This window comes from Haliotis rubra, unplaced genomic scaffold (assembly GCF_003918875.1).
Source record: "Haliotis rubra isolate DU_JTF1 unplaced genomic scaffold, ASM391887v1 Scf127, whole genome shotgun sequence".
Lineage (NCBI taxonomy): Eukaryota > Metazoa > Mollusca > Gastropoda > Lepetellida > Haliotidae > Haliotis > Haliotis rubra.
In genome coordinates, this window is record NW_025765192.1 from 1,027,501 (window position 1) to 1,055,468 (window position 27,968).

The 27,968-nt window shown below is 38.9% G+C and overlaps 1 protein-coding gene across 2 annotated transcripts; it reads right to left on the minus strand.

Annotated features, from left to right (window-relative positions):
- Window positions 1–5,591: 5,591 nt before the first annotated feature.
- LOC124266630 (troponin C-like) lies at window positions 5,592–27,928 on the minus strand. Of its 2 annotated transcripts, none has more exons than XM_046701429.1 (5): window positions 27,778–27,928; window positions 26,352–26,385; window positions 9,990–10,133; window positions 8,659–8,901; window positions 5,592–6,713 (listed from the first exon to the last, which is right to left on the minus strand). In XM_046701429.1, the coding sequence occupies exons 1-5, from the start codon at window positions 27,778–27,780 to the stop codon at window positions 6,685–6,687; spliced, it is 453 nt and encodes a 150-aa protein (XP_046557385.1). In that variant the 5' UTR covers window positions 27,781–27,928; the 3' UTR covers window positions 5,592–6,684. The 2 variants fall into 2 exon arrangements, with proteins under 2 accessions (XP_046557385.1, XP_046557386.1); XM_046701430.1 differs by lacking the exon at window positions 27,778–27,928 and adding an exon at window positions 26,706–26,800.
- Window positions 27,929–27,968: the final 40 nt, after the last annotated feature.

The following is a 27,968-nucleotide window of genomic DNA, read 5'->3' on the forward strand; positions in this document are numbered from 1 at the left end:
CTTGCGTATGTACGTGTGTGTGTGTGTGTGTGTGTGTGTGTGTGTGTGTGTGTGTGTGTGTGTGTGTGTGTGTGTGTGTGTGTGTGTGTGTGTGTGTGTGTGTGTGTCTGTGTGTAATATCGTATAGTTTGGTAGGTGTAATATCGTATAGTTTTATCTTGAATATTCTCTGCCAGCATCGAACAACTTTGTGGCATTAAATATATTAGATATGGTAGTCACTAGTATATATACTGAACATAATTGAAAACGCACAAGTCTAAAATTGTCCATATGTTCATCAAGATGGATTTCAGCATGACAATGATCAATGAATATAACTAACATGAAGTCGAAGGGCATGTCCAGTTGAGAAAATGCTTTAGAAACAAATTCCTGTCCACAGTATGACTCTTAATTCCAAAATGCATCAACATGCAGCCATGCCATGACAAAAGCGCGAATTTCATTCTGAAACCATACTGACTGTTAAAAGCAGGTGTATGAGAACCGATTCTCATTGCTACACTAACGATTGCGAAACGAAGACAGAGATGCCTAGGTTAACACCTCACGAAAGAGAACGTGCACTAGGCATGATTCAGGTTGGCACCAGCAGCAGGGATCTTGCTCGACAACTTGGGACTTGGCCACTCCACCATCGACAGGCTTCATAGACGACATCAGTAAAATGGCACCCGTGACCTTCAGTGACCTTGGCAACAACGTGTTACGATGCTCCATCAGGATCGCCATATTTACCTTGTCCATTTCAGTGATTGAACACTGCCGACTGCCAGGACTGCTGCACTAGTTCAAGGTTGACGTGGGGGTCATCAGCGCTGACCCCATGCGACGTCGTCTACACGTTACAGGGCACACAGGACTGCCTTCATGTCTGTCAAGGGAGAGTTAATGCCCTTTATTACCATGAGCAGATTCTTCAGAATCACATCGTATCTGTCTTCAATCACCACCAAGATGACCATACTTTTCAACAGGACAATGCACGGGCACACACAACAAGACTTTCCATGCAGTATCTGGCACAGCAACACATCCAGGTTATTCATTGGCCAGCACAGTCGCCAGATGTATCCCCCATGGAGCACTTGTGGGGCGAAATTGGTCAAAGTCTTTCGCGGCGACAACAGATGCGAAACATCCGGGAACTTGAGGCTGCACTACTGCAGAAGTGGAATGCAATCCCCAAGAACTCTATTCGGACGCTTATTGACTCAATGAGGAGACGTTGAACTGCATGTGTCAATGCCAATGGCGGTCACACGCGATATTGACTTTTCTGTTTGACCCCACGTGTGTTTGATCCTTTCTGACTGTGGAACATTTCAATGAATGAGCGTCTTTTATGTGTTGTTGTTTTTGTCAGTCGTCCATCTGTTATTATCCACTCAAAAAATATCAATTCCTTACACGTGCTTTTAATAATCTGAACTTTTATAAGTGGTGCGTTTTCAATGATGTTCAGTATAATTACACCGATCAATAGTTTGTGGTGATGAACCATCTTGATGTAACAGTGGCACCAAGGGTGCGTTAGACGTTTATCTAACGGGGATTACGGGGAGAAAATTTGAACAGCATCATGGCTTGGCCCATTATGTCGTAACTCACAGGGTGAATTTTAATGTACTGTCGGCGCCTTTGATCTTTGAGCGGAGCATCTCAAAATATGTTATGCCTCTATACACAACACACGCTGACAACACTTCGAACACTTACACGAGGCCCGCGATTTGCTGAAAACAGTTGGGTTTAACGTCCTGACATCTTCAGAAGTTTAAAGAAAATGCCATGATGATTTTACCCTGTGGTGTACGAGATCAAAGGAGTAGTAAACAAGACATGTTTACCAGCCTGAGATGCATAATATACACATCATTACCATTGTAATCGTCTTATGTCATTTCCATGTGATAGTTTTCGTAGCTAGATTAAGGCAGAGCCAGGATGAACAGCTGTCCGAAATTGTCCTAATCGGCTAACGTTTATTCATTGGAGAGCTCTTGGTGAAGCCATACTGTCAGGATGAATTTCCCAATTTGAATTCACGACCATCTGATCACATAGCTGTCCTTCCTGTTATAGACGAGCCGATTCGTTATCGTGGAAGTGACAATATGACATCTGTTGTGGAGGATGGTTTGAGTTTCAGCAAACAGACGCGGAATGTAACAGACCGGCACATTGTAATCATCACAACGAGGCGGCGGGTTAGCATAGTGGTTGAAGCGTTCTCTACTAGGCCAAATGCAAGGGTTCGATTCCCAACATTGGTCCACTGTGTGACGCCCATCTCTGATCTCCCCCCGTCGTAATATTGATGAAATATAACCTTGTTTTGTGGCGTAAAACTACAAGCACTCATCAATCAGCTATCAGGGTAGATTGATGCCGTTTGATTGTCTCATTTTTCTTTCAAGAAACCCAGACTCTAACAAGGAAACCCTACATCGAAAGATGTTCAAACGACAGCTTAGGGCACATGTGTTTGAAATTGTGAGTTTGTTTCACGAACCACCATCAGTTTCATTGACCTAAACGAACAGATTTCCATCAACGATGTTTAATTATACGAATGTACATGTGCAACAGTCCTGGCACATCATGATGCCTACTCCATTACTTTGTGGCTGGAGACGGTTATCCTGCAGCTACGAACGTGTTAGTCATATAATCAAAGGGGCCTTCGCTCTTGTTGCCATTGCCACAGGTGGTCAGTAAACCAAAGATAGACTACGAACATCAGGAGCAGCCTTTTCCCAATTGGGATCACCGCTATAACATCTCTGTGGATTCAGTCGCAGCTTATGCTCAACTATAGGCCAATAGAGATGATAAACCTTTTGAATGTCGTTCTCCTTTTGAATGTCGTTCAGAGTAGATTAATTCAGCATGTCATGTCTGCGACTGAATGCACAAACTGAGAAACAGGAAACAGAATTGTAGCACACCCATTCTATACTAGCCAGCCGTCACCTTGGTCTGTAAGTTTTACGTAAATGTTTTGAAGTAACTGTTTTCTCTCTTTCGAGGCATCAAATGTCATTATGCGTATGCATCACTATTAATTGTTTGATTAATTATATATGTGCGTCATATATATAAGGCCGTCATGTTAACTGAGGGGGAAATCTGCCAAACAAGCAACAGCAATGTCAATGTTTAACTTTAAAATCAAGTTTGTCCATTCGTCTTGTGTACATAATACCACACCTTCATAAGAATCCGTAAAGGAGAGATGTGTCGCTGGATCCCGCAAATACAACACCAAATTATTCTTAAGACAATCAAAGAAAAGCTTTCTTTATCTTCGGAGATGAATTAGGATGCAAGTGAAAATAAGGAAATTCGTTGGACAAAATTTCGGGTCCAATATGGAAATGGCATCTACATGCCTTCATAAAATCTTGAAAGTTGGAACTCTCATCAAAAGGTTTAGCAGCAGTGGTATGAAGCAGTTGTTTGGGCACTATACTAGATAATGGTTTGATGCATTTATGGGAGCAAATGTTTTCCGTCTTCCTGCCTATCTGGAGTCAGAAGTCAGCCATAGATTTCGGTGGTCTGTTCATATAATTGTCACTACCTTTTTGTGCCCAATTGAATCTCCTTCGTCATGTAGCTGCAGACCGGCTGCTACCTGGCGTGACGTTTTTAATGTTGTTGTTTTTTTCGTTAGGCAGTTTATATAAATGCATATGTTTTAATGCCTGACGTATATCCAAAGGATCTATAAGGGCCAGGAACCAATATTCCTGAGTTCTGTTACAGGTCAAGACCACCGGACCTGACATGACAACATAACACACTCTCCTACCCAGCGTTCCGTGCGGCAAGCCAGCATAGTACCTCTGCCACAGGCCAGAAAAATGTGACGATTCGTCACATCTTGCAATGTCCATTCAATATAATGTACAGATTTCTTAGCTCTTTTATTTTTGACGAGTCTACACATCTAACAAATCATCTTTAATGGAATGGTTTAGTTTCACTGACAAAATATCCAAAAACGTGTAACACTATTTCGATTTGCGTAGCGATCCTTTGTTTACATAGGTTGTACGGCTCCACGTGCTGTCATCGAAGCTGATAGAGAGCATACGATGCAGCCAGTTTCATATCTAAATATGTACTGTCATAGACCTTTACTGTCGCAGTTGTGGAAGAAAATATATGTAACAATGTAAAACGTTATGAAGACAGATTCAAGATTCAAGATTCAAGATTCTTCTTATTATGAATATGCGCGTTTGTTTACAAACAAGAGAAAAGTCCGGTCACGTGATATGCAAATTAGCCTGTGGCAGTGATGTTATGTTAGTCATCGCTGTGCCGGAGTGTGAACATAACATGCAATTTGTTCTTGTAATCCAACACTATTTCATAACCTGTAAAGTGTGAAGCCCATTTCTGATGTCCCCCGCCGTGATATTGTTGGAATATTGCCAAAAGCGGCGTAAAACCATACTCACTCACTCACTTCTAACATGTAAATAATAAAGTTGTTGACTTTACACAAGGAAGAGTAATGTATAAAATTTATTCATATTATCAAAAACAAACGAAATATGTGAGGATAAACTCAAAAGTAAGCATAACCAAAGTTTGTGTCAGTTGGTAGTGGATGCAGCCTGAAGTACGACGGTAAACCAGAACACATAGCCTTCACTACAATCCCAGGTCATTGGCGATGTGAAAGACTCTAACTCACTAACTCAGAATACACGGAATGTGCGTTCTCTCCTGACTGATAAAATGACAGCTGAATTTTCCTTTTGGCTAGTATTGGTTCCAACCTCACCTTTTCTTAGACATTTTGGTCCTGTGTACATATCACAGAGAAACATATCGCGCGTTACATGCTACTGACATATGCTATATGAACGCATCTTTCAGGCTGTGTGCGTTTGAATATTACCACGTACTTGTATGTTGCGAATGCATGTCAGATGTTTCGTTAAAGAAAGATGTATTGTGCTCTCTTCACGTTAAAGTAGTTGTAGCCCTTGATAAAGATATCCACGGCCAACATTATCTCCAATCCTTCTGGAACGAACTCAGAACATTCGTTGAGGCTCTTGACTCAAATGGCAAGCAATTATCACACACCTGTATGTCGATGTATATTGTGTAGACTCAAGCAGATGACTAAGTGTCTACAATGGAATTGATCACACGTTTCTACATACCTGAAAAAGTATAGGCTAAGCTTGGATCTACATAACGATCTACTAACACATCTACATGGTTATCTCCCTTTAACATCTCAACCACGGATTGCCGACTCAAACTTAAACAGTATGTTTGAGCCAGAGGCAAAATAAATATCTGGTGTGGCTATGTCATGTTTTCGAAGTACAAATTTAGGAGTGTTTTTAGCAAAATGTAAACAATGCTGCAACCACAAGTTTACATGGCCCTCCGATGTTTCAGGGGGGCACGCAACAAATTTGTCATTGCCGAAATGTATTGATTGACACGATGTTCGAGTTAAGAGAGTTTGTTTTAAAGAGTGATATTTATTTTACTTGAAATATTAAAAGGAGATTGAATTGCTACGAACTCAAACACAGCAAATGCAAAGGAAGTCAGGATAAAGATTTATTTCATATCAGATATTCACAGACAGATTATTATATATCGTTTATATATAGACATCAACCTGTTATCTAATTTTCAAAGCTGATAATCCTTTCCTTGAACTATTACCGAACGATCCTGGTGTCTTGGGTCAACACGGCACCAACTTTTAGAACATCTGGTAGAAATCGACATTTATAGCAGAATAGTAATGAAATAAGTTGAATGAAGAAGTGCTTTTAGTAAGTGCTGTGCAAGTTTGCTTTCTGCCAATGAGATATAGGGCATTAAAGGAATAAAAAATGTGACGATTTCAAGCACAAAAAGCAAAGAAACTGACAAGAAATGAACTACGTATTACACAGACAGAAACAACATATTGAATAAGTTCCGGTGGATACAAATATACAGACATGGTAATTAACACTTAACAGGTGGTAACTGATTGAAATTGACACAGATTGAAATATACATCACGCCAACAGAGGGCCCTAGAAAGGTGTACATTTTCGTTCGGAGTTAGAAGAGTATGCCCTCCTTATCTATCGGGAGAATGTATATTGTTAGAAAACAGTTGACGTCAGTTTTGGAAAAAGCTAATTTTTTTCTGGATACTGCTGAGCGGAAAACGACCGATAGGGGTCTCCATCAAAGATGCGGAACCTCGAAGCTTGATCAACCTTTCATTTATCATTCATCAACGCATAGAATTCTGGAAACAACAGAAGAAAACAGATCAACAAGAAGTACTACAAAGCATGCTGGATAGCTATATACATGAAGAGCAGCGCAAGACAACAGAAGTAAGCGTGCGGTTAGTGCGCATGTGCGGTGCAGATGGAAGAGGAAGACAAAGTAATTTGAATGACGGGAAAAGGCAAAATGGTAATGGAAGCCCGTCTTGAAGTGGACTTGCGAATCGAATCGGGGAAATGTGGGACGCGTGCAAATTCAGGCCTTTGCACAGGGGTGTTGACATCATGAAGTCTAAGTTTCACTGTTCCGTGGCTTTCAAAGTTTGTTTTAATAAATATTACTGCCGTTTGGAACAATCGTGATTGTGGCATAAGGTAACCAAAACCAGGTCTTGTATTGGCTGTTTCACGCAGATGTCATCAGGTTTTTGAATTCTGCAAAAGAAGATGAATAAAAAATGTTGAATCCACAAAGTACATATACAGGTGGAATTGTCCTTGTGATTTTGCATTTTAGAATTTGGTGTTGCCGATTTCATGTTACTCTGAGCAGTAACGTGTTGGTGGTGGGTCCAAGTTGAATTTATATTCAAATCACAGACGCCGTTTTAAATGTTTAGTATATCGTTACAATAAATGGTACACAAAACACATATTTGTGTTTGATATACAAAGGGAAATGGTAACTGTCACTATGCGGCGGCGTCATCTATTCATGGACAAATAATTTGAATGTAAATTCAACGTAGAAATACAAACACACCATATATCAATTACCTGTTAGCCAGAGGGGTAAATAGTCATAGAAAAAGCAAAAGGATCAAAATTATGGGACAACATTTGATTAAATTCGGATCTTTCGAAAACACGGAAGGGGGGTTTTCACGTCAAATTCAATTTCAAAAATGACACTTTGAACCTTGGTATCGCGCCAGCAGTATATAAGTAGGTGTTATTTGTTTAGTTAAGAAAGATCAGGACGTAAAAGTTGTAACAGATCTCAAAACCAATGCAAATAAATTTGGTCATCTCGGAATATCAAAGGGGATTATAAGGGGGTTATAAGTAAAAAACAGTATCTGGTAAGATGTTTCTGCTCGAGTGCTGCTGAAAAGGATGACAATTGCATACATCAAAACCATATTATTCCGAAATCTAGGAGTTGCATTGTCGTTTCCAAATGGATAAATTTCAACAATGTTTCCGAATCACTGGATACGTTTAAATAATGGCTCAATAATACCAGAAAAAGATAGTAATTTATCGCTAAGTTGATAGTAGTTAACGATTTATAGAAGTTTGGAGTTTCCCTTCGCGGTATCAACAAGGTTGATTCTGAAACCATTTGGTAACACGGAGCTAAATTATATTTTTGTTCCTCCATTCCCTTATATTCTGCAAAAATAAACAATTTTCATTAATGACAATTTTGTGAATACACGGAGATATAAGTTGCCATAATTTGTGTACATGTAATAAACATAACAAATCTAAACCTGCGATGTGTACAAAGGGCGTGGCAATAATGAATATGTTCACTTGGTTTTGCATTGCGTATTTGTTGTCAGTATAAACATTTATTACAGATGGCATTCAACTATAATTCCATGGGTTCTATACCTTCTAATTTCTTCTGACCACGGTTCATTGAGGAGTGTCCACCTAATCTGCCCACCACATGCACAAAACATAAAATGCCCATAAAAATATCCGCTTAACTAAAAATGTTCCTTGTCACCGTGAACTTGAGATGCCCCTTGCTTTAACTTGAGTTGCCTCTAACTACCAAGGCTTTGGATTTCACAAGACCAAATAACATAAAAAAGTATATAATGATAAACGTATAATACCTCTTTAAAATGACCTTAGCAACAACCTACGCCAATGACAGAAAGATGTCATTACAGAGATTATATATCACGTTCCTTGACGGAAGCATCATTTATTTTTCAGAGCGTAATCACAGAGGGTGTTGTGAGAATTGTTATAATGGTATTCCTGACCGAGTCATTATATTTGTCCCAAAACAATTTTATTTCTTACAAAGAGACGAAAACCCATGACAGCCGACAGACCAAACCGAAACCAGTTCAAAACATCTTTCTACTTGGAATCACACACATTATGTGTTGCTTGACTCTGCACTCAACAATATTACAGCTATATATTACCTAGACCAGACAATCCAGTGACTGACATCATGAACATCGCAATGTGATACGAAGACATTTGTGAATGAAGTCACCATCTTTGTTCACCCGATCCCGTTAGTCGTCTTTTACGACAAGCATGGTTTGCCAAAGACCGATTCACGGGATTTCATTATGTGTATATCATAGTACAATACCTCAATACAAAGAAACCATGAAGATCGTGATACCTTCGTAGTCTACCGTTCCACTGCCGTCTGTGTCTGTCTCTGTGATCATGGCCTCAATTTCTTCATCGCTTAAGTCATCGCCTAAACTCTTAAGGATCCACTTCAGATCATCGACTCCAATTGTTCCTTTGTGGTTCTTGTCTAATACACGGAAAGCATCTCGGAGTTCTCTCTCGTCTTCATCTTGCTTCAGCTTCAATTCGAAAATCTGTTTAAATTGATCAAAATCGATAGCTCCCGTTGCTGAAAAATAAATCACATCATCAATGCATACTTGATAACATGTAGGATAGTCTTTTTCATAGTAACGATATAGATCTACATACGGTGAGGTGAGGTGAAATTGGGTTTAACGTCGTGCTTGAGAATATTTCGCTCATATGACGACGTGCATGCGTATGTATGTGTATGTACGGCTGCTTGTACTAGCCCAGACTGAAGCTGGTTTTATAGTGCTAGCCCACTGAGATACCATGCCGCAGTGTAGCAGAAATACCCCACTCAGACACATTATACTGACTCCGAGCCGACCAGTCCTTGTTGTACCCATTAATGCCGAGCGCCAGACAGGGACCAACAAGTACCATCTTTTAACGTCTTTTGGTATGACGCGGTCGGGGAACATTTTATTTGGACTCATCTACATACATTACCTGAAGTACCTAAATAGAAAACTGACACGTAGTAGTTTTCTTTCACCAATTTCACCTTACAAAAGTTGACATCTGTTGCAATGAATATTTCTTGATATTTTTGTCACTAGCATTTGAATGTCTCTCTTCGTTATGCATGCAAATACTGCCCGTATTTAAAACATCGCTGTCCAATATAAGTATTAGGAATCATATGTTTAAATTTCAAATTTGTCTTCCTTAGGTCAGCATTTCTTACCCCCGCTGTGGTATCGATAAGGTAAAGACAATGAGTGGAGTTAAACGCCTCTTGGAAGAGTATACCACCGTGGGCCTGAACATATCAGACAACGTTGCATGATATTGGTACATGGATATTGTGAATTTGAGAACGTGCTTGAGCATTTCTCACATAATATATTAGAAGGTCTCAGACGTGTCCATGTACCAGTACGTCAGCAAGTGCACGGTGATGATCATGACAGACCAATGTTCATAATCAGCTCCTGGCAGAACTATGGGATGCAACTCTGCATCGTCAGTCAGTTCACTGATTAAACGTGATGCTCTTAAACCCCTAATCACCAAAGTATCTTCACATAAACCTAGCAAAAGACTATGAGAACAATGGGCATGTGTTCACTAGCGTCAGTCGGTAGGTATGACGCTAACATTCGTCATATCAGTTCTTCGACTCACCTTCCTCATCCAGGTCATCTGTCCATCCCTTCAACGTCTCCTCATCGACCTGAAGACCCAGACCTTTGAACACACTGCCGATGTCTTTCGTTGAGACTCTACCGTGACCTTTCTTGTCAAAGAGGGCGAATGTTTGTTGAGCATCTGGAAGACAAGTTGAAATGTTTTTGGTGTTTGATTGATTGACCTACTTGAGTTTGACGCCTCTTCGGCGGTATTTCAATTATATCACGTCGCACCAGCTTATAGATGGAAAACTGAAAATAGCACAGGTCTTAGACAAGGCGACCATATACTTCCTTAATACTCATGCACATTTAAACACATGCATCTATTTAATGTATACTGCTTATTTCTGTCCAATGTCTTAAGAAATATATTTGAGATTGCGTGAAAATATATGTTCATTTTCGAGTGAAATTCAAAATTTGTTCAACTGTGAACAAAACGACGACCCTTTTATTGTGTCTCAAATCAAATGGTACACTTGTACGTTCTTTGTTGAATGACGGAATTTCACCATCATCTTATCTTATCAACATGAGCAGAAAGAGTGAGTGAGTGAGTTTAGTTTTACGCCGCTTTTAGCAATATCCAGCTATATCACGGCGGGGTGGGCAGAAAGAGTGAGTGAGTGAGTTTAGTTTTACGCCTCTTTTAGCAATATTCGAGCTATATCACGACGGGGTGAGCAGAAAGAACGGGGCAACTGCTGCATGAAGGTATATGGAAAAGAAACATCCCCCTAAATTTGGTTTTGGTTACTGGATAGTGCTGATTGTGCAAGATGTTAGTATTTACTTTACCTCGCGCGTTGTTTGTTAGCACATGTGGATGACATTGTATCATATGACGGAAGTACATACATCGGCGAGGAACAGTGTATCAAACAACAACATACATTGAGAAGGAACAAACATGTTCATATACTTACTCACTGCGACTGTAGCATATTATCATATGAAAATATATGTATGTCCACAGTTTATATGCAAACCATATGTTTGTGTTACGTATGTGAACAATGCGCCAATGTGTATGGCCGTTTATCTTAGCTGTGAACCAGGTTTGTGGGGATTTGGTTTAGAATGATAATATTGTTTGTTTGTTGATCTGACAACCCAGGGATTGATATTGCGACAGTCAGGTTACGTCCTTGTGCGCCTAGTACAAGACTCCAAAAACTTCATAAAAGTGTAATTTTGGAAATCGTTCATATTTTAATATGGAAAATAGTTCATACATATTATCAGGTACATGACTACAACATGCTACATTTGCTACAACCATAGACGTGTATGAAAGTACGCTATAATCTAGTTAAGTATCTTCTATATGGAAAGTGAATGGACACGAAATACACAGTCAATATATACCTGATTCTAATTCAACTTAGTATGATTGGCCAATGCTATAAATTTCCGACCGTATAATCAGCATATACGGTCGCAATTTGAAAACCGATTCACCAAAACCTTTGAATGTATCCCTACACTATTAGGGTAACGCTGTTTTTCAGGGCATTATCATTTGCAGAAGCCCTAGGTATGTTAACCCCCCTATTCCGCTAACATGGATGGAATTTGTGTTGAAAAAGACAAAACAGTATCATAAATTTAATTGTAAGTTTACTTCAAACAACTCGCAACGGGCTGTTGACCCAACACTGTTAGATCATGGAACAAGATTTATGACGTCATTATGGAGTGTGACGTCACCTTCTGTGACGTCATTTGACAACACACCGGATAATAAACTGCCCGACGAAGGAGGGCAGTTGATAAAGACCGAGGGTTTTCTGCAAATGATAATGCCCTCAAAAATAGCATTACCGTTATTATTGCTAAACTACATGGAATTTGTGTTGAAAAGAAAAAGGAAACAATGAAGGAATTTGACTGTACCCAAATCAACTTCTGACGGGCTTGACTGCCCGAATGCAATTACGTCATCGAACAATTCAAGTGACGTCACAACAGAAAGTGACGATATTCGACCTTGGCCTTTGACAAGACCATAGCCTGCAACATGTCAAGCTATGACAGTGTTCGGTTTTGGTCCATCAACAGTCTTAATAGTGCAATTGTTAAGGTTAGCACCAGCAAGAAAGCCAATATTATCGCTATTTAAAGCGGGAATTTGGGTTGCTTTGACTTGTTTGACCCAGAACATCTGCCAGTCGAAAGCCACTAATGTCGAACTATGACGTCACTTGACAACAGAACTGATAGTGGCCCGTCGTTAAGGTTGAGCGGTCCAATATCATTTGCAGCGGACCGCAAATTTCTGATAACAGGAGGGCCGTTTCATGATAATTCCATGTATTTTAGCTATAAGGTCCGTCGTTGAGGAATCAGCGGGCCATTGTCATTTGCAGCGGCCCGCTCATTTAACTAGAGGGCGGTTTCATGATAATTCCGTCCAATTTAGCTTTAACACTATGATTTATTCATCATTGTCAGATTTAGCCAGTGTGCACACAATAAACGTGTTTTAAGTTTGAAAAGTGAACTACTTTTTCTGGCGATGGTGTACGTTCAAGGAGTGATATGATTAACCTTTGACCTAGAGGAACTTTGACCTGGTTTAAATGATGAATTTCTTTCACGGAAAAACAGCGTTAAAAGAGTTGAATTAGAATAGGGATAACTGTACTGTGTTTGACGAATTGAGGGCGTATACCGGTGGTTATACAGCCGATATAACGTTACATTTGCGGCTATATAACCACCGGTATACGTCCCCAATTCGTCAAACACAGTACAGTTATCCCCCAATTTCACAATGTGTACATCATACGCACAATATATACATCATATACACAACATGTAGATGGTTAAAAGATATCCACGCATCTTTACATGGTATTATATTCCGATACACGTTATATAGATACATAGCGGAGGTGAGCTGAAATAGGATTTAGCGTAGCGTTCAAGATTGTTGCTAACCTAACGTTTAGTCTCTGAATACATATCATTGTGATTGTAACAAATAAACCCATATAAATTGAAAAGGAGACCCAGGGAGAGCAGAGATTCCTGAACCTGTGGAAATCTAGACTTGCTTCATTTAAGGCTTTTGCATTGCCGGAAGGGTTAGGATGTAGGCGAAATAATATGGTTCAGGGACTGTGAGTCAGACATGACTGTTGCACTCATATCAATGTGTATTGTGTAAGCCCGCCCGTCTGTTTATCTGTGTGTAGTTGACCGCAACTAATGCCGAGTTCATATTGCTCGCCTATTGTTATGTCATATCGCAGTTTCACACAGATACCCAACCCAAACACAGTATACTGACTTCAAGCAGGCAAGTCTCTGTTGTATCCCGTTATCGCCCAGCGCCATGCTGGGTAACAACAGGTACTGCAGATTACCTTCATTTGATAAGACAATACTAGGCGCGTTATCCCTCAGACTATGCAGTAGATCCTGTACTACGTCACACTAACTCGCTTCGATAGTAAAATCGACACCTATTCTATTTTGTAACAAGTAATTACATGAAAGACTGATATTCTAATATAAAGAGCCTCCGATAAGCCGGTAACACATCCCAAGGCTGTACTGGGTCTATTATATTTAACTGTCGGTCGGTAAAGCTGGTACACCTTTCCTCCAGTTATATCAATTAACACTCTCCTTTGCAGAACATAAATATTGTTTTACTGCAAATGTCTACATACAATTCGTTTCGCATGTCGCTCGCTGTCTATTGTGTACATGTAACCTCGCTTGTAACACGCTTCAACGTGAATACCATCCGTCAAGACGATAACAAGAGCTGTTTCCGTCATGCTTCATCATTAAAACACTATCTTTATACTCCGTGGTAACCCAGCAATCCGTTTCAATGCGGTATTAACAGCCTGTAACCTAGGTAACTAGTTTCCCCGCACATATATCTCTGGTTATTTTCGTCTCTGAGCACGCGAGGCATTTTCTCTAGGACTAATTCCATGATAGAGACACAGCCTCCTTATAAGGCCCCTGGTGTCAACATCTGGAAGCTCCCTGTGTCAAGGGAGACAACTCTGAACTGGCCTTGGGTCAATATGCCCGTAAAGTGATGAAGCCCCTTCTCCTTGGCAACATGTGGTTCCCATCATTTATCTCAAGACGGGAGGCAGGGTGGCAAGGATGGTTTACATACACAGGGAATGCTCCTGATAAATATTATCTGGTGCTGGTTCATCTTTGCAAGACAAAAGCAACACCCCTATATTGAAGGTGCACTGAGAATAATGACAGGCGAGCCAACAGAACTGATAATATGGTTACCGTTTCCAGCTGTGGTATCTCACACGCTGTGCACTAGCCTTGATCCACGGAACCACTGAATCATACTGCTGAAAGTGCGTGGATGTGTAGTATTGCTGCTAATTACAATTGGCATGACCACAATCTCCTCTAAGGACGTCTTGTTCCTATTATTTACATAATCTAGGACTTGAAATATAAACTCACTATAAATTATGTGGAGACTTGTTCTAGTCTAGCTCTGTCCTGACTGCTTAGTATACAGAATCCTGCATCAGCTGCATGTGGTTGCCTGGTGTGTATTGCTAAGGCAAGGGCATGTACCACCTCCAGATTTAGCCCAACGTCTCTTTAGTTTTTACAAGCACTGTAGCGCAAATTGGACTAGGTGCCCTCTCCATTACCGGTTCGCCCGATATATCTTACACAACTTTGATGTTATGACCATAATCTTGACTTCAGTGGTTGGCTATCGCCTTTGCTAAGCATTTGATACACGAGAAGACACGCTACGCTAGATATATGTGTTTTCAGTAATAACTATATTTCCAATTTCGACAAGAATCTGTTATCATAATACTTTAAAACACAGATTAGTTGTAGGCTTAGTTTCCCTCTACATCTTATAAACCTTCAGAGTCCGCAGCCTAGTATGTAAATATATCACTTGCCTTGTACATCTACAACCTAGAAGGTAAACATGTTACTTGCATTGTGCATCTACAACCTTGAAGGTAAACATGTTACTTGCCTTGTGCATCTACAACCTAGAAGGTAAACATGTTACTCGCCTTGTGCATTTACAACCTTGAAGGTAAATATGTTACTTGCCTTGTGCATCTACAACCTAGAAGGTAAACATGTTACTCGCCTTGTGCATCTACCACCTAGAACGTGAGCATATTACTTGCCTTGTGCATTTACCACCTAGAAGGTAAACATGTTACTCGCCTTGTGCATCTACAACCTTGAAGGTAAATATGTTACTCGTCTTGTGCATCTACCACCTTGAAGGTAAACGTGTTACTCGTCTTGTGCATCTACAACCTAGAATGTTACTTGCCTTGTGTATCTAGCATATTTACTTGCCTTGTGCATCTACCACCTAGAAGGTAAACATGTTACTCTTCTTGTGCATCTACCACCTAGAACGTGAGCATATTACTTGCCTTGTGCATTTACCACCTAGAAGGTAAACATGTCACTCGCATTGTGCATCTACAACCTTGAAGGTAAACATGTTACTCGTCTTGTACATCTTCCACCTAGAAGGTAAACGTGTTACTCGTCTTGTGCATCTACAACCTAGAAGGTGCATCTACTACACCTAGAACGTGAGCATATTACTCGCCTTGTGCATCTACAACCTTGAAGGTAAACATGTTACTCGTCTTGTGCATCTACAACCTTGAAGGTAAACATGTTACTCGTCTTGTACATCTACCACCTTGAAGGTAAACGTGTTACTCGTCTTGTACATCTGCAACCGTGAAGGTAAATATGTTACTCGCCTTGTACATCTTCCACCTAGAAGGTAAACGTGTTACTCTTCTTGTGCATCTACCACCGAGAAGGTAAACGTGTTACTCGTCTTGTACATATGCAAACTAGAAGGTAAACTTTTCATTTGCCTTGTGGAGCTACAGCCGAGACGAAAAACCTATTACTGTACTTATGCATCTACAACCTAAGGCTGGGTTCATAAAGTTAATAAAATAAAGCAAACTTTGGAAATAGTGAGAACGAATAATTGTAATTTATCTACCATGACTAAACTCCAGTTCAAATAGGAAGACATGTTCAGGCATTCTCATACATCAAGTAACAAATTAAGAACATACAGATTGGTCGCGTCATCCACAGAACTCGGGAATTATCTGTTTCATTGTAAAAACAAAGCTCATTGATCACATTGGTAGATATTCAAGACTGACTGAGTTTGGTTTTACGCCGCTTTTAGTAATATTCCAGCAACATCACGGCGGGGGACACCAGAAAGGGGCTTCACACATTGTACCCATGTGGGGATTCGAACCCGGGTCTTCGGCGTGACGAGCGAACGCTTTAACCATTAGGCTACCCCACAGCCCCAGATATTCAAGACATTCAACACCACTAGAACAACGTTTCTGTGAAATGTTTAATGTCTTGGAAGATGAGCAACACCATGTAATATCCATTACAAGATATAGGAAAGAAAGAGAATAATTTCCACAAACAATCCGTAATCATGATCAAGAGTCATTACACTCTGTAAAAAATGAACACTTCTTAATAATTTTCACAAACAGATGTCCAGAAACAATTTTCAAAATATGTCATCATATTTACAATTTTAAATGAATTCTGTGTATTACCATAGTCTCCTCATATTGTTTCCATGTCATTATACTACATATGATTTGTGAAATTGTTATAATATACATCATTTATATGTGGTGTGTATCTCTATATCTTTGTACCTACTGTGTTTATATTTGTAGTTTATAGAATATTGCCACTTTTCCTTCATGGAATGCTATGCAATAAATATCAATCTCATCTTATTTTATCCTAGAAGGTATACATGTTCCTAGCCTTGTGCATCTACAAGCTATACGTTACTATCTGATACTGCTATTGTATATCTTTACTACAAGTTACTGACATTATGTACGTTCAACCCAGAAGATATTACATATTTCTAAGCTTCTATATCTACAGTCTAGAAGTTACTAAATCTTGCTAACCTTGTGTGTCCACAGGTTGGATGCTGATCAAAGTTAGAACATTCAAGGTTATAACTTTGTTAAGTTACACAGTTAAGTTTTCAAAAAGGTATATGGCAGATCTAGACATATGGATGGCATTTCCAAATGTAGTTCGACAAGGCTGGAAACATGTATAGTTACCTCGCTAACCTTCTACTTGCGTCAGCCAGAGTAAGCAACTAATCATTTGTCAAGACAGACCAAAACAGTATTAAGCCGTATTGTTGCGTTGGGAGTGAAAACTAAAGCTAAGTGCCTTTGTGAGAAGAACACAACAATAATATAAATATTAAGACATCATGGCGATCTATAACCCAAATAAACAATGGTGCCTTTTACATATTCAGAGAAACAAAATAGGAACTTTAAATGATGTGTTTCGAAAACATATTACTAATTAAGCACCTGTTCATGTTAGAAACAAAATGACTGAGCTCATAAACTGTAAACTGATCAGTACACAAAACCCTCCACATCACCATCACACCTCTCAAAATCAAATGACGGCACCCTAATTACAAACAATTGGGTGTCCCGAACTCAGGATGCTTAAGCCAAATTAAAAACAATAGGGTGTCCCGAACTCAGGATACTTAAGCCAACGTTCTGTGTTGTCATACAAACCTGTCAAATAGAGATTATTTCTATATTAACATATTCATTAGCATCGGTATCCTCTGACACGGTAGTTTTACATACATAAGAAACAGTGTATCCCCAAGGTCATGTTGGTACATATACATGTGTAGCACTGAGATGTGCTTTGCGCATAGCCCATACACAACACATTCCACACTGTAAAACCACCAAATACATCCCGTCAGCCGTCACTAGGTGTAGCGCGAGGGACGATTGTTTTCTCGTTCTCATGTCCACTAATGTACTGCGCATAGTACGAACCAGTTCCAAACGTCAAGTCTTGACAAACGGTTTTACCTTTCTTCTCAACTTAGTCCATCTCTGCAGAATCACCAGAGTGTAATTTATGCAGCCCACGGGCATAGGAAGCAGCTTATCTCTCAAACATACTTTCAATTTCACTAGTCATTGTGCTGGCATATGTCCAAATTAGCTGCCATCCTGGCACGTTCTGATTGCTATTACAAATGCGAAAGGGTTTTTTTCTGAGGTTCTTGCCAATTACGTTTTATACTCTTGGAATGAAACGTGCAGAAATACATGTACAAATTGTATTCGATGTCCATAAGGATTGTATTAGGTATTTTACCCTGTAAATGTGTCGAATGATTGAGCGATATGAATGCAAATGCAGGTTTATAATTTCTGCTGACTCAAACGCTTTATGTCAAGAGGAGAAATTATTAACGGCGTTACCACTTTTTTTAATCCTCACACCTTGTCAATTCTGAACGCACTTAAAACACACGTTCAAAAACAGCGTCAATCGATATTATCAAGGTCATGTAAAACGTATGCAAGAGGCGTAAACTAGAAAGTCAATATCCGTGCATGTGTCTTATCGTTTATGTGTTTCCTCTTTTTTCAAACACTACAGGCATTCATGAAGATATAGGTAGTCTCCCAGACGCCGATCTAGACAGAGATAACCAACATCTCCTCGGAGAAGCGTAACCTTGTACATGTGCACGTAACAGGTTTGTGTATATAAGCCATTGCGTGTGTGACACCACCGCTATATATTATACGGCATGAAATATTACAATAACAATCATATATCGTCTCGAGTCGTGGCGAAAGTCGCGCGCATAACGATTTTAATTTATGTTTTACACAGCCTTGTTGCATCACTTACCACGACAGTTGTATTTCTGCAATGTGGGAGTTTCGGAGGTTTTTAGAGCATTTGCTTTAGTTCTTACACCACGTCCTTGACACAAACGGAGATTGACGAATATCGACCTTTGGTAAAACGTTCACCTCTGGCCACTACCTGGTTCGTAATCTTCCCAGAAACATAATCCTTTCCATGTACTTGTGCCATAAATTTATATTTAATGTTGACCGAAGTTCAAAAATTGAAATGTTACTACAAACAATATATATGTTAACGTTTCGTCATTTGAACATGTTATTATTCACAGTGCGTCTCTCTCTCTTTCTCTCTCTCTCTCTCTCTCTCTCTCTCTCTCTCTCTCTCTCTCTCTCTCTCTCTCTCTCTCTCTCTGTCTCTCTCTCTGTCTCTCTCTCTCTCTCTCTCTCTCTCTCTCTCTCTCTCTCTCTCTCTCTCTCTCTCTCTCTCTCTCTCTCCGTAGATAGATAGATAGTTAGATAGATTTATTCCAGTACTGAAGAGGCCACAGGCCTACAGTACAAGGTCTGATAGCAATAATGGCATACAATCACAATGTTGCAAACGTTGTTTTCTACGTGCAAACGCATGGTGGATATACATAGGTATGTAGGATATGAATGGTAATATTGTGGTAGATATTTTGTCCTTAAATCAGCGTAGCAAGGACATACCAGCAAAAAGTGGAACTCATCTTCAATTACATTTAATGCACAACTATGCACAATCTGTTTTCTCTTGGAATATTATAATATCTGCCCTTCTCGATCATAAGATCATGTGAATAACATCTAAATCTGGATAATGAAACGAGAAATTTTCTGAGATGAATATCGTGAAAGTTTTGCTCTGTATTTAAAACAGATTTAAAAGTACTGTAAAAATGGATTTGTGCGACTGTATTAAAGATGAATTCCAGGTCTGAATGTACATATCTTTTAATCTGTGCGATAAAGCATTATAAAATGACTTTGGGCAGGTAATCTTTTGTGACAGAAATATATCACTATAACTACAATGATTTAGTAAATTTCTAACATTCGTTACCCAATTTGATTTTCCGTTAGTGTCAAACAAACACATCATGTTTTAACATTTCTTGGGAAATGTTGATACAGGCATATTCAAGAGCTTTACCCAGTGTTTGATAACTTTTAGTTGTCCTTCTAAATAAAGTGGGAAACGACCCGTATTCACCGCAGATCATGACATTTGGGGTGTTTAATTTAACTCCTAAGGCTTTTTACAAGCGTACAAGTGAACCTTTTCCAATGCTTCCAGAAAGGAAAAACCTCAAACCTCGGTCCCATATAGCAAAATTGGTTTAATTTCTGTATCAAATATTTTGAAATATGTTTTGAAATTTACATTGCTCAATTTCTTTAAATTACTGTAAATGCCCATTAAAACCTTTCGTCCCTGTAAAGCAGCACTATTTCCATGATGATACCATGATAACGTATTGACAAAATGGGTCACCTAGATATTTATATCCTTTAACATCTTCTAAGTAGTCTCCGCTATAAAGCCACATTTCTGATTTGGACAGTTTACCGCCATTCTTAAAGACAACAACTTTTGTTTTATTTGCATTTACATTAAGCTTAAATTCACGGCAATGGCTTTCCAACAAGTTAATTTGTTTTTGTAGACCCTTAACTGTACTTGAGAACATGATGACTTCATCAGCAAACAATAATAAAAATACCTAAACAATATCCGAGTGCAACTGAATACCATCTGTACATTTATGATTCACAACTGACGCTAATTCATTCATAAAGAAAATGAACAGAAATGGGCTAAGTATACAGCCTTGGCGTACACCGACAAACGTTGATGGCATAACACCATTATTACGCACACATGCTTTCACATTGTAACATATACATGTATTATATAATAGTTTTCCCATTTTGCTACTCAAGCTGTACTGGGTGAGTAGCTTTCATAATTTGTTTCTATCAACTGAATCGAATGCCTTGGCAAAATCTACAAATAAAACATAAAATCTACCACCTTTACGTGAGATATAACGCTGAACAAGGCTTTGGAGAATGAACATATTATCAGTGGTGGTGTAACCCTCTCTAAAGCCCGCTTGTGATTCATGAATTGTATCTTTCGAATCAGCCCAGAAAACGAGTCTTTTATTAATGATATGCAAAAAAATTCACTAAAAATGCTAAGTAATGTGATACCGCGGTAATTATTTGCTAATTTTGGACAAGTCTCACAGGAAATCATTATTAGTTTAAATCGTAATTTCTAGATTATAAACATAAACCAGCAAGTTATCTCATAATAAAGACCAATCTTTTATATAAGAATAGATATACCTTATATACGTGGATTAATCATTCAGTACAGCCAAAAAGCATGGCTAAGCCAAGACATGCTTCCAGCCAAATAAACATAAAGATACATTAAAATAAAATTGTTATGCTATCAACAACTAGTTTGTCTGACCACGTCGTAGGGTAATCCAACCAGGTTACATATTACCACCATCCGATCTTCAATTCAGTAGGCTCTTGTGACAGGCATTGCGTATTTGGGACCTGTTCTTATCTAACCAATACCCAGACAGAGAAATAATAGAAAAGTGGTTACACATTCATGCGTAAATTTTGTCATTTTGAGATGACTATTCATGGTTATATTTCAGACATCGGTCATATTTCGTATAATAAATATTGATCACAGTAATATATAGTCATGCAAATTTTGATTGCTAGTATTCAGTTTTAACATGGCGGTTGATTAACCGAGTGGTCAAAGCATTCACTTAATCTGAATACTCGAATGTCATGATTTGACAGGGATTGTGATGCAAGTGAAGAAACCTAATTCGCTCTTTTAATATCCATGAAATTCACTTTTAACCAAACCTTCTCCTATTACTGTTGAAATAACATATGAGACTATTGCAGCTACCAATGTCTGATATGTCATCCATGGCCAACATAACAGTGCAACATGAACCAGCGTTATGTGAACTCTTGCCCCTCTAACGTATGTAAGAATCCTGGTACGTTTAATCCCAGATGTCAGAGGGCAGAGGCAACCTCTAATAATACCTGTGATGCATATCCTGGAATGTCTGCCTTGCTGAGTCTCTCGGGAATACTCCAACAGCTGTGTAGCCAGAACGTTATACTGTTTACTTAACGTATCTAGTGCTCGGTAAATACTCCCAAGGGTATGGCCATACAGACTGCCAGATCCCACAGTAAAACACAGCACTGATATCTGGTTTAACAGACGTATATTAGCCAGCAAATGTTTTATATGATCCATCAGAGACGCATTATCATTAAGCTTCTATGGCAGGATGCTTGAAGACACTGAAGTCGATAAATGGCCCTTCGTGAGGCGTAAGGATATATACCTTGATTTTATACGTATTTCAGTTGCATCACCATTACCACTGTGCCGAATACATCTAGTTGAGTACTGATATTTGTAGGATCTTAATCAGGGACAATCTAAATCTTACAACCAAAATCACTGGAACTTATGAAAACTAGATTTAGAGTTTGGAAACTATCTCTGTCCTATTACAGCCAAAGCAACGATCTTTTGGTCCGTATTTTTTTCATCTATAGATCTTGCATACAGAGTAAAAGGAAAACTAATAAGAAAATTATTTTAGTGCAACCATCCTAACGATTGGTGCATAATGGTGAAATAGAATCCCCAAATTAACAGCTAAGGTCCAGCAGCGTGGCATGTCATTAGTAAGTGTTTGATATATGAATTGCCACAACACCTCTTGACAGTTGAGCCATTGGACACTTTTAACAATTGACTTTACTCCCTTAGCCCTGAGTGATACAATGTTGTTTTACGTCAGAGTCAGGAACAACGCAGTTGGCTGCAACCGGAGATGTTGTGTCCTGCTGAGCGATTACTGTAAGGAGAAGCATCTGTGTTGTGAGTAACTTTCTACACATGCTAACAATGCTCCATAGATGGGAACATGTCTCATGCTTCGGAAACAGAGATATGTAATAAGACGCTATGTCCTACAAAAACACTAAACTACATCCATGTCAAACGCACCTACATATAATCGGTACCCGACTATTGCAGTGCTCACGATGTTTCATCATATTGCTTTTTCTGAAAGCAATGCATACCTACTTAACGTGTCAGGAGATCATATCATCTTAGGTATATATTTGGATATTTGTAAATTCCAACACAAACCTGATTTGGTTTCAGTTTTTCTGTATTTCTGTTTAAATCAGTAATTTTGAGGAGGTGGGTCTATGTGCAGAATTTGAATCAAGATGACTTATGTCATCCAGCCAGGATCACACTGAGTGCAGGAACAGTCACCCAGTCTAATTCACTTGTGAGCCAAATATATAAATAACTTAACTAAAATGTGAACACGTCGAAGCTGTGTTTGTATATTTCCTAAAACCGTTATCTCCTAAGTCATCAAGGCCGACTTCACTAACTCAGAGTGATGGCGCACAACTGCTTCCATACGCATGCTGATTCTACATACTATTTCCCTAATCATCAGATTCCAACCATTGCTCTAATGACATCATGTTATAATTGATAAATTATTTTGGAAATAATTTGCAGTGTAAATAACCTTTGGTTCTGTCAGTGTTTCCTGTTTACATTGTGTTCAGAAGATCAACTGAAATCCTGGCCCAGAATCAAAAGCACTTATAATAGCGTGACGTCATCGTAATGATGTTCCTCCAAGGAGTGCCTCGTTTGTCCTGTGCGATGACACGTACTGTAATGGTTACCTATCAACTAGTCTGTCTCACAGACTCTGGACCATAGTATTCTCCCTACCGCCCAGACATTAAATCTAACAGTAAAATCACAAAATTAACAAGTTTAGATTTTCCTTGGGTATTATATCTCCAATCTCACTGGAGCTCCGTTTAAATTCAAATGGACTTATCTATTTCTATCAGAATATATGCATCTTTAAAGACTAAGCGTTTGCCAACCAATGGTAACGCAGGACAGGTGTTCAAAGCTATCTCTTTCTTTAGTGTTTAAATCCATGTCATGGGACCTCCCAGGAAACATATCGCCACCTGTTCCTTCAAGGCTAAACTTACATCCCGTTATGTCACTTGTGATCCAGTATGATAAAGGAGGTAGCCATAGCAATGGTGTACAGCGCGTTACCACCCCGTGCGAAATATATTTCTCACGGCAGGCAAATTTCATCTTACAATTTGTATGTAAAAGCAGGTGCCTGGTACCTTGTACTAAATTCACACATGCCCTTACCGCAGATTACAGAGGATGTTAAGTGAGATCTAGACTAACGTTTAGTCTCTGGATATATATAATTTTGATATTAACAAATGAACCTATTTAAATTGAAAAGGAGCCCCAGTGAGTTGGGAGATTCAGAATGTGAGGAAATGTAGACTTGCTTCATTTAGGGCTTCAGCATTTCAGGGAGGGCTAGGCAGTAGGGAAAATAATGTGTGAGGAATTGCATAAACAAATCATAAATGACTTGAAGCAATGATACAGGTTATTATCATAAATGTACATACAGTGGGTTATCACTACAGCTATGACACAATCAAACATGTGAAAGACCTGCTTGGTAATACAGTGTTGGCTTGTAAGCTTTAGCATCATTTGTATTTTTATCTTATGAACATTTGTTATTATGCTGCAGTGCCTACATTTCAGTGACGCGTGTTCTTAACGTAACCGAGTAATACAGAAAACCCAGACAGGCTAGAAGATCACTTAACGACATCGCTGATACTTTCTGGCACACAGCTGCATTTATTTCGGCAGCTGTTGCAACACGAGGTCTGTTCACAGATTCAGGACCATCTTTTCGTAGATTACTGCCACAGGATTTAGGTTTGTTTCGTTTCGCTTAAACATCCAAGTGCATCATGAGTGAAACAAAGTTACTCTTATTTCTGACATAATTGCATATATGAAAATCATATATGAAACATTAATGTTATGAAATTAAATAACCTTTACTTATCGCTATATATCGTTTCTGTTAAATAGAATTTGAAAATGTTATTTAAACACTAAGTAATATAATACATTATGGTGTGTAAAAACAGGAAACATATTTCCAGATCAAACCAATTACTAAACCTGAGAAAGAAGAGAACTTATTGCAAATGTGTCTATATCAATTATCATTATTATTATTATCTGCGTACAGTCAATGAAAAGACTCACACACAAGTAGAATATCTGATGATCATTCAAAACAGGCCATTCCTCGAGCAGGAAGAGATTCTTTTCGAATAGAGTTTAGTAAGTGTATATGTTATCAAACCTTTGACATTGGTATTTATAGTTTACATTATTTGCATTTATGGAGAAACATATAAAATAACTACGAAGACCTATTCCTCACAAACGTTAAGTAGTATATCCTCGTTTGCCGAAGGATAAGGACTGACTATCCTCGTTTGCCCATGAAGGATAAGGATAAGGAGCTCATCTACAAGGAATGGTGCTGTGGAAGGTTCTGTTACTGTTTGTCATTACTTCGTAATCATGTTTGTTCACTAACAGGGACTGTTGCTGCCTTTTCAGATTAACGTTTGCATTGCTTAATGTTTCGTAACACACGCAATAGACGTGTATCAAGAACACATCTATTTACGTAACCAGGTAACCAAAAATAGTTGTGGCTCCTGGAGGATGCCCTATCAAAGAGATAATACCGGAGGTAAACTGTTGTAAAAACATCGTCTTGATGTTGTAGTAACATTAAACCTCTCATCATCACCACGTGCAAAGCCTTAGCTTGATAGTCTGTTATATTCTTAGAAAGACTGATCATAGGGATGAATTGGCCTTTAACCGGTTCAACCCGGTGACTACTCTGTTTGCTTTGTGAGGATCTATAGTAGAACTAGTTTGAATTCCATTCACGTGACTGTCACATGACACAACATATTCTGATCCTACACATAACACACAAGAGTACATGTACTTACAAAATATTTCTAATATGTTTCTGCCAAATTACAGAGTTCCTAATTTAGTTGATAAGGACAAACTTTATGAATGAACAACTTCTTTATACAGGTAACGCGATAATAATGGTGAATAAAGGTGTTCATCCATAAAATATGCCCTTATCTGACTCTTCAACTTCTAAAATGCCACTCAAAGAAGTCATGGTTAATTTGTAATTATATTTTCCCAACAACATCTATACTATAGATTGTAGTTTAAAACATATATAACTGTACGTCATTTCCTAGCAACGGTTTTCTCCGTGGGAAATAATGACACATCACTTCCTTTGTACCAAGGTAGCTCAAGAAGTGGTCTTGGCACATGTGTGTCGCTCATGACGTTGCCTGTTCCTCATACTGTAACCCAGAGGTTACAGGCACATGTGACGAACACGTACAGGTGGCGTTATTAATGAATCCTTCACATGATGATATGTGATGTAGATCTAAAGAAATTCATACATGATACATATTTTAGTCATAGAATGGACCGGATCCAACTTGAAGCAAGTCAAGTTCGATGTTGGAAACATAAATATCTCTTCACAGAGAATCCAGGCCGAAATACTACTCACCACTAAACTGTTTTTCGGTAACCTTGAATTCGGTCTGAAAAATAAACAATGCATAGTTATTCATTAATGATTCTTAAAAGATGCAACAAAAATAGGGCAATTCACAATTAGCAAAGATTTAACCCGCATAATGAGAAAGATTATGTTATAATTTAAATACGTGTTTTGTGTCAAACCGTCAGTCCAAAACACCTTAATCCGTCAGACAAAAATACCAATAATCGCTATCATAACTGAAATACATCTCCATGGCAATGTTGAAATTCTTATTTATCCAATTGCGTTACACCTTTGAACAATAATGTGAATCACAAAAGCTTGATTTTGATGCCATTTCTTTGTTTTTGTTCATACCATGTTCGTTCTATCCGAAGCTGAATGTATAGAACAATCACAGTTCTGTTGCACCACTCAATTTACAACATAAAGGTGTCGAGATAACGGCAGAGACGGGGATCTTTCTGAGAAAATCCCACCTCCGATTTTCTGTGTTATAGTGATGATTTCCAGATGTGTTACTTCTAAATATCTGTCCGACACCGGAAATGCGGAGTCGGCGTTTTTGATGATTCAACTTCGTAGATATATGCTATAAATAGATACGGATCTAATGGCCCAGTAGGCCGATGTTTATAAATATCTTCAACACGTTATAAATAGTTGAGTGCCTCGCAAAACATCGTGGTGTTTTTCTTGGGTTTGAGTTGAAGAAAACAACACATGCGGTTGGTTGGTGCTCTGCAGAGCTGAGCAGAACACAGGCAGCTTACGGGACTGGATGATTCTGTTTCTAAGATCGTGGTCCTTTGTGGCAAACACGGATATAAGGAGTTGCTCTGAAAAGTTCGTTCTGACTCATCGTGGATGATAAAGGAGAAAGAACTAACCATTAGTTTCTCTTACGGAATAAGGTTCCTGGAGCGGATTTTTACTTTGGTATATATTTCACAAACACAAGATATATAGTACCTGTATTTACTCTTCTCATCAGAAATCTAGTTTAGAATACATCATCTGTTTCCCGAGACTATTCGCAAACGACATATGCTTTTAGTATGGCGTAACTAAAGGAAATAACACACACATTTGTTCCGATAACATCCGGAAATTGGAATGGTAGAATGTCGGAGGGTATTCCTGAAACATGCAAGTGGAATCCACCTTTTGGTGGTAACAATAAACAGGTACAGTACATCAAACAATACCTACAGGTGTAACTGACGTAGCGCAAATCGGAGCTACTCTATCATGACCTGACATTAATAGAAGTATCAGCGAGGGGCTCCCTTCGACATTTTGCTGTGGTAGTTCCCGACTCCCAGAATGAATTCATATGTGGCCTTGGTCTGTGTAAACACCCTTTGGACAAAATACACGTATATAGAACCAGGGGTTAAACGATGCAAAATGTTAGTAATCCACTCACCATTTTGGCTTTGAAATCTTTTACTGACTATCCCCCGATAACAATTTGCTCCAAAAAGACCTCGAACGGTAGCAAGCCGGAATAACAGGAATCTTCACTGCGCACGCTCCGTATGTAAAGCCGGCCTCGCTCTGAAATCTGATCCTTGCTCGTCTGTCGTACAGCCGTCTTACCCTGCACCCTTTTACGGT

Coding starts and splice junctions, on each gene's coding strand:
- LOC124266630 (XM_046701429.1), bottom strand. Junction 10,134..26,351: donor TACCGAAAAACAGTTTAGTG/GTGAGTAGTATT, acceptor CTTGTCTTCCAG/ATGCTCAACAAACATTCGCC. Junction 6,714..8,658: donor TGGAACGGTAGACTACGAAG/GTATCACGATCT, acceptor CTTCTTTTGCAG/AATTCAAAAACCTGATGACA.